At 35.6% G+C, this 12,292-nt stretch overlaps 1 protein-coding gene across 1 annotated transcript in view; it reads left to right on the top strand.

Moving 5' to 3' along the window:
• The window catches only part of fs(1)N (female sterile (1) Nasrat), a 216,697-nt gene that overhangs the window by 94,265 nt on the left and 110,140 nt on the right, over positions 1-12,292 (top strand). The window contains exons 5-6 of the mRNA XM_081772155.1: positions 8,848-9,020; positions 9,805-10,271. Of these exons, the coding sequence (XP_081628281.1) occupies positions 8,848-9,020; positions 9,805-10,271 (640 nt within the window). The remainder of the gene's footprint in view (positions 1-8,847; positions 9,021-9,804; positions 10,272-12,292) is intronic.

Raw genomic sequence — 12,292 nt, 5'->3', positions numbered from 1 at the left:
GGACAATTATGGTAAACTTAATAGAACAATAATAATTTGTATGTGTACCAGAAAAGAGTACAATGAACGCAATTTTTATGCTAAGACGAACTATAGAGAATCATCAGGAAAAACCAAAAGGATTGTATATGGTCTTTACTGATTTGGAAAATGCGTACTATAGAGTACGACATCAGGAAGTATGGAGATGCCTGAAGAAGAAAAAAATGCCAAAGAAACACATAAGGATAAATATCCTATGGGATTAACTCACTAAATCCTTGTTACGCCACGGCTCAGCTTATAATACCCATGCCAACGTTGAAGAGATACGATCTTAACTCAAGATGTAAAAGGTAAAGTCCCCTGGTCCATGATGATGGTCAACGATATTGTACTATCCATCAATACAAACAGGGAAAAAGTTGAAAGGGAAATAAGAAATTCGCGGAGTCTTCATAAGATAGAGGTCTAAAAATTAGTAAAATTAAAACTGAATTTTTCGAATTTAACGAGAAGGAAATGGGGAAGTGAAGCTACAGCGAGAGAAATTGAATAAAGTTAGTCTTTAAACAATTAGGCTAATCGGTTGCCAAGAATGGTGATTTGGACGTAGAAGTAACACAAAATGCAAGAAAGATAACTAAATTGGAAGAAAGTATGTGAAGTTGTGTGACCGCAGATTTATGGCAAATAATAAAGGAAATAGTTACAAAATAGTAGTTAAGCCAGCAATAATACACAGAACAGAAACATGACCAATGAAGAAAGCTCCAAAAAGAAAATGAATGTTACTGAAATGAGAATGCTGCATTGGATGCGTGGGACAACAAGAAGAGACAGTGAGAGATGAGAAATACCTGGACTAGGCGTGGACTATAAATACGCGCCGTTGACAACGCAGCGTTAATGCCGGTCAGGTGGGTCCATGGCTATACCATTGGATGGGTTATTTGAACGTTTTCAACGTAGAGCTAGGACGCACTAACTGAGCATTGAGAATATTCAGTTCATCTAGCCATTAACAACGCCGCGTTCGTAGCGTGAGGGTACAAGAAGTAGATGAAATTTATAATCAGTGGCGTAGCCAAGAGTAGGAGACCCACACTTTAGTAGAAAAGGGTGGAAGGATTAATATCTTGTAAACTGCAATCAACGCGATTACTATCACAATTGTTGCTTACAGAGGTATTTTTCGAAACTTGAAGGCAATAAGTAGCATCCTCTGGGTTATTTGCTGTAAGTGAGAAATTACAACATAGAAAAGGAGTCTGTTCTAAGCAATTGAAAAGGTTTCGACATAACGTGCATACGCTGTGTATTTAACGTCTTTATAATCTGTAAAAATAATGTCAACTTTCCCATGTTGCTAACTCGGCGTTAAGTGTCTGTCTTCCCCAACTCTCTCTCCCTATCCACTTCCATTGCCATCACATTTCTGAACACATAGTCGTTTGTCCATCTTATTAGATGGCCATATCAGTGCAGTCTTCTTTCTTGTATCTTTTTAGGTATTCTAACCTTGGTAGTTTTTCCTTAGGCCTGGACTGTACAAAGAAGGAAATGTATGGATATAGTTAACAATGACCAGGGATAAAGGTCTAACAAGGAAAAATTCCGGGACAGACCAGAGAGAAAACTCACCAGAAACACGATCTCACATAGGTGGGGGCGCGGTGGCTCAGTGGTAGAACGTTCACCTCCAGTGCTTGGGGTTCCTCGTTCGATCCAACTCGCGCCGTGTGGACTTCATGGTGGACAAACACCGTGCTCGTGGGTTTTCTCGGGGTTTTCATTCCACCATTTCATTTATTTCTCATAATCGCAGTCTCCTTTAGCCTAACCGGCATAAACGTGAGACGTAAAACTGAAAGATTTCATTTCATTTTACGACCTCACATAGGTCGGAAAAGATGGGAGAGGAAAGTAACAGCAATGCGGTAACTACTGCACTGTCACAGTACTATGTGGTGGTGGTGAATTCCGAAACTAAAGCAAGTGAATGGAATATACACAAATCCTAAAGTATAGAACTCCCAAAAATCAACTAGGTGCACTAGTCCTAAACGACAGAAGTTCTAAATGGAATAAGTTCTAAATTGCAGAAGACCAAAAATTTACAACTTATGCTCATATTTTAAAGACTCATGCCAAAAAAAGTGGACATTTATGTGGATTATTGTTCTGTAGGCAGCAGATATGTAGATATTAGGAAAAACAAATTACGTTCAATAAATCCTAAATGTCATATCTTATTCAGCGATGCATAGAGTTATTATTCTTAGTTATTTTTCCCTTTCTTACGTTTGTTCTCTTATATTTCGCTGAGTGCGAGCCAGTATGAGCATGAGTCATGTAGGTTGATAGTCTGTGTAGCTAGCGTGAGCCTAATTTAGATAAGTGAGCTCAGGCCTCATTGTGAACAGTAAACCTGAGCCCTTACTGAGCTCAATCCTAATGAGATTAATAAGTGCAAAATCGAGCTAATGCGAGCTTCATTAAAGATAGCAAGCTCAAACGAGTCTGACCCAGCATGAGTCTGATTGAGGTAAGTGAGCGCAAGCTTCATTGAAAACAGTGACCCCAACCTCTTATTCAGATTAATCAGCGCGAGGTCGATCTAGTTTGAGCTTAATTGAGGATAGCAATCCTGGGCTCGAACGAGTCGGAGTTAGCGTAAATCTATGATTGATAAAAGTGAACTCTAGTCTCCTTGCGAATAGTGAGCCTGAACCCTTAGTGAGCACAAGCCCCGTGAGATTGAGCGCGAGATCAAAGTACAAGTAATGCGAGTCTCATTAAGGATAGCAATCCCGAGCTCAAACAAGTCTGAGCTATCGTGTGAGATAAGTGAGCGCGAGCCCGATAATGAACTTGAGCCAAGCGACCCTCGCTTGCAAAATGTCTACTTCTGCAACCTAGAACGATAAGGAAGCCACTTGTTCTACTCTCTCTTTCCTTCCATGTTTATGTTTACCACAAATCATTCCTTTCCAAACACTAAGGATTTCGTCTTTTTATCTTCATCCCGTATTCTTCACGAGTTTTTTTTTTTTTTAACATTACGTTTTAGTTTTTGATTCGTAACCGAAATAAGTTCTACATCATCTCCAAAATGAATGCAAAAAATACTTCTCTTCCCTGCCGAAATCAATTTTTCCTACTCACACCCTTCTTTATTATTTCATATAAATGTCGGTGAAAGACGACACTTCTTCTGAGCCATCCTATTGTGCTTTTCTGTTTTTCCTCTTCTCTTTCATTCATCTTTAATTTTGTAATTCCTTTTAAGGCTGTAAGTATTATTCCTTCCTCAACTTATAGGTAATCTATTGTCAGTAATGCAAGTAAGGGTGGTCTTCGAGGTTTATCGTCCCTCCCCCTCCAGCAAAACATTATAGAAAAATAGTACATTTACACTATTAAGATATATATAAATAATACTAATGTTATGTATGTCATTAAATGATATCAGTTTGTATGTATAAAATCCTCCTTTGAAGAAGTTCTGCATGTGCCATTAAATATAACAATACAATACGTAATATGAAATGTGTTGTATGCTCAACTCACTTAATTCGGTTTGGAATGCATGCATAAGTTGTATCCAACAATTTTCTTTGGGATCAATGAAAGTATAATTTTGAAATTCAGGGAACTTACGTTTCTGTACCTCGGGCGTTTAGAATACAAAATACAGTTGTATTACCAAAGTAGAGAAAAACAGGCATGAAGTTTTTACTAAACGCCTAGTTAGATTGAAAAGTTCATACTATTACGTATAATATTTATTTGCAATATCTGGTTTTGAATCTTTTAAGATGTCCGTGAACCTGGCCCCACCCACATCGGCACTAATTTCAAAACATATACCAAAAATTAGTGCCCAATTAGTGCTGACGACCTGTAATGTTAAAAAAAATTGTGCCGTTACACAAACTTCAAAAAACAAAAAAGATTCTGGGTGGGGCTAGGTTCACGCTAGTCCCACCCACAACCGATCGAGATGAAACCTATACACAAAGTTAGTGTTAAATTAGTGCTGTCGATGTCGCATAAAAAAGAAAATTAGTGCTATTATCAGAAGGCCATATATTCGAAAATGTTCAATGGCGGCATCATCAAAGAAAACAAAAGATCCTCATTTTTATAAGATATATAGCACTAATCTTCTTTCTATGCAGTATCGTCAGCACTAATTTAGCATTAAGTTTTGGCATAGTTTACAAAATTAGTGTTCCATTATTAAAAGTGTGTGGGCCTGTCTTCACGTGAACCTGGCCCCACCCACAGCGGCACTAATTTAAAAACATATGACAAAAGTTAGTGCCTAATAAGTGCTGACGACCTATAATGTTAAAAAAAAATTAGTGCTGTTACACAAATGTCAAAAAACCAAAAAGATGTGGTTGGGTTAGCGTGAACCTAGCCCCACCTATTCAACCGATTGAGATGAAACCTATACACAATGTTAGTGTTAAATTAGTGCTGTCGATACAGCATAAAAAGAAAATTAGTGCTATTATTAGGAGGCCATAATATATTCGAAAATCTAATATGGCGGCATCATCAAAGAAAACAGTCGACCCTCATTTTTGTGATACTATACATAGCACTAACGATGCACGACGTTTGTTGTAAGTTGGTAGAGGTGGGGGGTGGCAACTTCAAACACGTCGCATAGAAAGAAAAATATTGCTATGTATACACGTGCTTGAAGTTGGCCCCCCACCTCTCTCAAATTATACCAAATGTCGCACATCGTTAGTGCATGGAAAGTGCACTTGAACCTGAACGCACTAAGCACTAATGTTAGTGTTTTCAGAGTTTACGAGTTATTGGAGATTTTTGGTGGGGGACAACTTCAGAAATATCAAATCTATACAAATTAACGTAGAAACATATAGTTAACGGCAATCGTTAGTGCATCGATAGTTCACTTAGGTTACGTTAGTGCTATTATATTTTGGGATTTATTCAAGATTTTTGGAGGGTGGCCAACTTTAGAAATATCAAATTCCACATAAATTGACGTAGAAGCATAGGGTTAACGGTAATCACAAGTGCATAATTAGTGGTGCACTTAAACGCGCTAAGCACTAACGTTATTGCTACTATATTTTGGTATTTGTTCAAGGTTTCTGGTGGGGACCAACTTCAGAAATATCAAATTATATACAAGCTGTTAGTGCTTTTTAGAAGAACTAACGAATGACACTAATTTTCTCATTAGTGCTTGAAGTGGAGGAAGTTCAAGCTGACTTCCAAGCATATTTTACTTTTAGCACCTACACTAATGAAGCACCAACGTTAGGTTTTGGTGCACTAACAAGCCCTAACACTGCACTAACGATTGCACGAGAAGAGGTCATAAGTGCTTTTAAATGTGGTGGGAATTTGATATATTGAGAAATTCCTCATACACTTCTTATAAGCACTAACGAAACTATTTTTTCTAGAAGCACTAACGATACACTAACGAATTGTGTTAATTTTTTCCTAAGTACTTATAGTAGGGCCTAAGTTCATACTATTTTCCAAAGTATTTTACTTATTGCACCTATACTAATGAAGCACTAACGTTAGGTGTTGGTGCATTAAGAAGCATTAACGATGCGCTAACGAATAACATTAATTTTTTCGTTAGTGGTTGAAGTATCTGTAGCAGCGAGAAATTGCCCCACGAAAGGGTTTTCCTTGTAACACCTTCACTTAAGAAGCACTAACGACGTCCCTGAACTTAACCTCCACATAACGCACTAACGATAAATTTAGTGTCAATCGCTAGTGCATGGTTAATGATTCTTAGTGCATTAACGGCTATCGTTAGTGCTTTATTACTATAGAAGCTACAAATAAAAACCTTTTGTGGCGTCAAGTTCACGCTGCACCTGCCACTTCAAGTCCTAATGAAAAACTTAGTGTCATTCGTTAGTGCTTCCTAGTATACCGACAACTAACGTTAGTGCTCCATTAGTGTAGGCTCTACAAATAGAAAAACATTTGGGGCCAGCGTGAACTTGGCTCCAATTTCAAGCACTAACGGAAAGTGTCATTTATTCATGCATCGTTAGTGCTTCTAGGAAACATACACAGTTTCGTAAATGCTTAAATATTGATGTACACCCACGTCCAAAATTATTGTCGCATGTCTATAAATATGTTGTTGCAGGAATATAATTTGATAACGAATTCGCCCTGTATTTTTTATAATGTTAGTATGTGGCAAATCGGCAAAGACAATGGATGTGGCAAATTTCATGTCAAAAGAGCAGTAAATAAGAACAATAAAACGAAAATAAAACTTTATTGTCCATTTAGCGACATTTTGTTTTACTCACTCTAATTTTCGTTTTTATAATTCTTTTCCTATGAAATTCACCACAAATATACATTACCGGATTATACACTTAGTATCAGTATTAAAAGTACATTGCAAAACCATTATCAAATTATATTCTCTCAAGAAGACAGTTATAGATATGCGACAATCATTTTGGACATGAGTGTACATATGGCTAATTACATGTCACGAAATTCCATGAGAAATTCATGGAGAACTTTCATTGAGTTAAAACCCCAAAATCAAAAGCACTGATGATCCCTTCTAGTGCAATTGTTAATGCATCGTTAGTGCTTCTTAGTGCACCACAACCTACCGTTCGTGCTTTATTAATGTAAGTGCTACAAGTAAAAAAATCTTTGAGGACAGCGTTAACTTGGCAGCAGTGATGAAAATTTTCCGGAAAATTTTGAAACTGAAAATTTTCCGATTCATAAAAACATACTCCACTTATTCCTACATCCTTGTATATCCGTGATGTGAGGTGGAAAATTTTCTTCTATAGTTTTCCGGAAAATTTTCCATTCTTAACAAAGATCAGTGATCAAGTAACAATTCCTCAGTATAGATAATATTGATTGAATTTATGTATAGAAATGTTAAAAATTGAAAGATCATTTAAAGAATCTGAAAATTTTCATGGCTGACAATTTTCTGTACTATGTAGGAACAAGTGAAACAATTTTTCATGAATCGAAGAATTGTCTGTCCTGTACAGCGATGAAAATTTTGAAACGGAAAATTTTCCGATTCATAAAAACATACTCCACGTATTCCTATATCGTTGTTTAGCCGTGATGTGAGGTGGAAAATTTTCTTCTATATTTTTCCGGAAAATTTTCCGTTCTTAACAAATATCAGTGATCAAGTAACAGTTCCTCAGTATTCATAAAATTGATTGAAAGCATGTATTAAAATGTTAAAAAATTGAAAAATCGTTTAAAGAATCTGAAAATTTTCATCATTTGGAGCAAAAAGTAAAACAACTTTTTGTGAATCGGAAAGTTTTATTACTCTGTAGAAATAAATGTAAGGAATTTTCATGAATCGGAAAATTTTCATCACGATGTTGAAACAAGTGAAAACACTTTTCATAACCCGGACAGTTTTGGATTTTATGTATAGTGATGTTAGGTGGAAAATTTTCCACTATATTTAACTGCACATTGAGATATACAATTCCTGTAGAGAAAAATTAGACAGCAACAAATTATAATTTTCCAATTAGATTACGGAAACCAGAAAATTTTCTAATATTTCAAGTTGGGAAGTAAAAATTTACATAGTGTTTTTCTCTACTTCTTCAATTTTTCCATATAAGACAGAAAATATTTCGATTCAGGAAAAATTATTTAACTTGTTCCTACATAGTACTGAAAATTGTCTGCGCCATGAAAATCCTTTAAACGATCTTTCACTTTTTCACATTTCTGTACATGAATTCAACCAATTTTATGATTGCTGAAGAATTGTTACTTGATTACTGATATTTTTTTAGAACGGAAAATTTTCCGGAAAAATATAGCGGAAAATTTTACGGAAAATTTTCCGAAATGGAAAATTTTCCACCTCACATCACTACTTGGCAGCAATAACGGAATTATTAGTGCCGTTTTTGTCGTTTGTGTAACAGCACTAATTTTGTAAACTATGCCAAAAATTAATGCTAAATTAGTGCTTGTGATACTGCATAGAAAGAAGATTAGTGCTATATATCTTATCATAAAAATGAGGATCTTTTGTTTTCTTTGATGATGCCGCCATTGAGCATTTTCGAATATATTATGGCCTTCTAATAATAGCACTAATTTTCTTTTTATGCGGTATCGACAGCACTAATTTAACACTAACTTTGTGTATAGGTTTCATCTCGATCGGTTGAGTGGGTGGGGTTAGCGTGAACCTAGCCCCACCCAGAATCTTTTTTGTTTTTTGAAGTCTGTGTAACGGCACATTTTTTTAACATTACAGGTCGTCAGCACTAATTGGGCACTAATTTTTGGCATATGTTTTAAAATTAGTGCCTATGTGAGTGGGGCCAGGTTCACGGACATTCTTTTAAGCTCTGAAAGGAGCTTCAGATAGAGATATTAAAGATAAAATATGTCCAAAATGTTTAAAAGTGGACTCTACAGTATTTTCTTGCTTACTGAACGTGCCATTTAAGTAAATTTAGAATGTTTTGGAGAGAATTAATTTTAATACAAGAATTGTTGTTTGTAGTAAAAAAAACGTTAAAACCACTGATTGATCTGCAGAAAACTATTAGATCTAGTTGTCATTTTCTTGTACCCAAGTCCATTGTTGGTGTTTCCTACTTTTACAATGTTTCTGATGTATAAATATACTTGAAAATTGGAAAAGAAATAAAATCTTTGAGTTTTACGTCCCACAGTTATACCGGCTAGGCTAAAGGAGAAGGTGATGAGAAATGATTCTTGAAAATTGAATTAGAAATGAATTAGAAATATACGACATAGAAAAGCTGATAGAAATTAATATGAACTCTCTCTCTTATATTTAAGGAGCAACTTTCACTGTCTTGGCCAGTTCATAAGGTGGTGACGTGCATGAAAGTGTTGCAGGTCAGAAACCAGGACAAGCTGCTTGTTATTACATCATCACCAGAATCTTCAACCTCTGTAAACATCTACATATATGACTTTATCTTGGATGAAAATACACCTTCACAGTTTTGGTAAGCATTTTTTTACCTTCACATAATTACATTCTTTATTTCAATGTAGTAGAAGCAAATAGAAAAGGACAATTATTTTAAGTTAACTAGTTCTTTCCTTGTTTGTCACGAATTGTGTATTCACATGCGAAATATAAAGAACTGTAAAATCTGAAAAATAAAGAAATCAGCAAATTCAACTTTTGTGCTTCTGGAGTTCATTAGTCAAAATACTATTTCCGAAAGTGCACCTAACTCACTAGCTCAAGGTTCTCGGAAATTCTCGCTGCAGAGTCAAAAATCTGCGTGTGTCCTGTACCAAGTCAATTTTGTGGGATTGTTACTTGTTACCCTACGATACATACTCATTTTCTACATACTTATTTTCTTCAAGTGATTGTAAATCGAAACATTATTTTCTCTCTGCTACAGGACAGTGACTTGATCCCAGACATATGAGGTTTTAGTGAATAACATAATGTAAATTTCCTTAGGATCCCCCATTTCCTCCCACATTCTCATTCCATCAAATTTTCATTTTATGATCATTCACCTTGATTAATAACCTCTAGCATAGAGAGAATATGGTGGGACCTAAAACTGATTGTTTATCTTTCTACTAAAGCGAATCAATATGCTCTTCTATACAGACGGACCACAAACTTCAAATTCTTTTTTCTGTAAAATATTGCCTTCAATCATTGTAGATGCCAAAGCTTCGTTAATGATAGAGATCAATTCCTACATGCTAATCATTTAGACATTTTTCTGTAGATTTATTGACAAAATTTGTATGTCTTTACAGGTTGTCACAGACATTGTTAATCGCTGGAGCAAGTTCAGCTGACATCTGTTACGCTGGAGAGGACGTCTTCCTTGCAATTGCTCAATACGAACGTGGTATTGTTGATATATTCATATTCAACGCGTTGCTTAAAATGTTTAAACACCATCAAGTTATTAAAAGTAGCAATGTTACCGATGTGAGAGCGTTTAGAGTGGGTTTTAAATCATGCCTTGCTGTTGGAGGCGGTAATCCAGCTCTTTACTGTTTTCATAATGGAGAATTCATTGAGGAAGAGAGTCCCTTAGAAAACATACCTTACGTCGGAAGAATACATCCATTGTATGTGAACAACTACAGAGACGAAGTTCTACTCTTTTTACAAACTAAAGACGCTGCGAATCCTATCTATCTTCTGTCTTGGACTGGAGGAGATGATTTTAAAAATCATGAATTTATGTGGAATGGTCAGAAGAAAATACCTGAAGGTTAGTATCCACACCAACTTATTAGCTTTAACTTTAAGATCAAGTGAGATGACTGTGTTGTAGTACAACGTTAAATTTATTCAACTGAAGTAATTATTTCAATGAATACTAATATTAGTAGCAGCCTTGCGAACAGATGAATTGCTCGCGCTGGACCAAGCGATAAGGTAGAGCAAGAATAATAGTCATATTACATTTCTACAAACATTTGCTTTAAAATAATGTATCACACGATGTGGTTTCCATTTAAGGCAATAGCGTAAAATACAGGATGGCATACTTCAATATGGCGAATGTCATTATGATGTGTCCTCATTCTCTCTCATCCCTGTTTCCCACCAATATTGATACTCTGGTTACATTTTGCAGCGTTTTCCACTTAATAGGATGTTTCCACATTTTTGGACTACCCTGTAATATATGAACATGTACCTATATTATAAAATGAAATGAATACGCTATGGGAATATAATCATAACTCAGGAAAGAATTGAATTACACTCTGGCCTTTTATTAAATTTCGGAAGGTATGTATCCTTTCTTTCTTCAGAAGCGTTTCAAATCTTTCCATATGTCTTCTTTATATGAAGGTGACTTTCTTTTCGTTTGTGTGTCACTAAGTTTTTCCAAGTTTCTTCCAACGAGCTCTGTTTCTTTCTGGACTGTATTCTTGTCTTTACCCAAAATCTGTTGTAGATATTATTCTATCGTAGATCATTTTATAACTCTGACATTCGTTTTGCTCCTTAGCGTTACATTTCTGCTATCTGACTAAACAAGAAAAATAGATTGGTTATTTTGTCTTTATTAGAACAGTTTTTCCCCGCATGGATTTTCTGACCCCAGTGAAGGCATCTAGTATGTGTGAAATTAAAGTACTTAGCAATATGTCCTAGATCGCCATTGAGGCGATCCTAGATTTGAGGCGATTGGGGATATAAATAAAATCCTTTACGGAAACTGCATCATATGAATAGAATAGTTTTCAATTTCTGAGGACCTGCTTGTGTAATTTGTGTTAGTTCAATTACTAGATCACATCTTACATTTCCTCTTGGCTCGGTCCTGAATCTGGCTCTTGACTCTTTTTCTTGCTTCAATGTAGTAATCGCCTTCAAAGTTTTTTCAATTATTCCGTCGATTATTTCCTCGTCCTTTCGATCAGCTGGAATGTTGTAGATAACCATAATGGGTTTTCTTTTTCTTTGCTCTTTCGTCTTGCAATTGTTTATAGGGAGTAATTTTTTGTTTGATTTTTTTTTTACATATTTTCTTTAGTTGCTATTTCAACAATTAATGAATTACTTGTTTCTCTCAGTACCGTTATTTTAATTATATCCTTGGCGGGATTCATTGTTTGTGCTAATTTAGCTGGCAGTTATTTCATATTCTGTCCTTCTTTCGGTTTTAGAAAAACCAACAGGTTTTTGCTTGAGATATATATTTGTAGAATATACCTTTCTGAGTTGCTTTTGCTCTTCCTGACTTTGATGAGCTTGCTGTCTGTGCATGTGTTGATTTGTGGAGAAATTCTGTGAGAGTAGCGATAAACAATTCCTCTTTCCTTTGTTCTGCTTCAAGTCTTTCATGTATTATAGCTAGCTCTACTTTGTTTTATAATTTTCTTGAAATGTTTGTTCTCTTCCTCAACACATTAGAATACACTAATGTATCAACTATCCTGTAAGATTATTCTGGTTGGTTCTAATTTTGTTGATTCAATATAGCCAAACATTTTAGAACTTCCTCGAACGTCTGTGAAGTTTCGTAATCATATTCTCCTTTAGAGGACACATTGTCCTTATCTTTTTCTCCTTTTTTTTTATCATCTTGATATTGCCTCACAGGAGAGCTAGGTGGAGTTTTTAACTTATGGCCACTAGAAAATGGTAAACCTGAAGTCATGTTTAGTTCTAAGGATATTCCCTCCTCGATTATCTTTGTACCACTATTCTTATAATCAGGGGCGGATCCAGGGGGGGGGCGATCGCCACGATCGCCTCCTCCCCCAGAAGAGGAAA

The sequence above is a fragment of the Thermobia domestica genome, chromosome 9, assembly GCF_964235325.1.
Source record: "Thermobia domestica chromosome 9, izTheDome1.hap1.1, whole genome shotgun sequence".
In the NCBI taxonomy this organism is placed as follows: domain Eukaryota; kingdom Metazoa; phylum Arthropoda; class Insecta; order Zygentoma; family Lepismatidae; genus Thermobia; species Thermobia domestica.
This window is presented reverse-complemented; position numbering and strand designations above follow the sequence as displayed.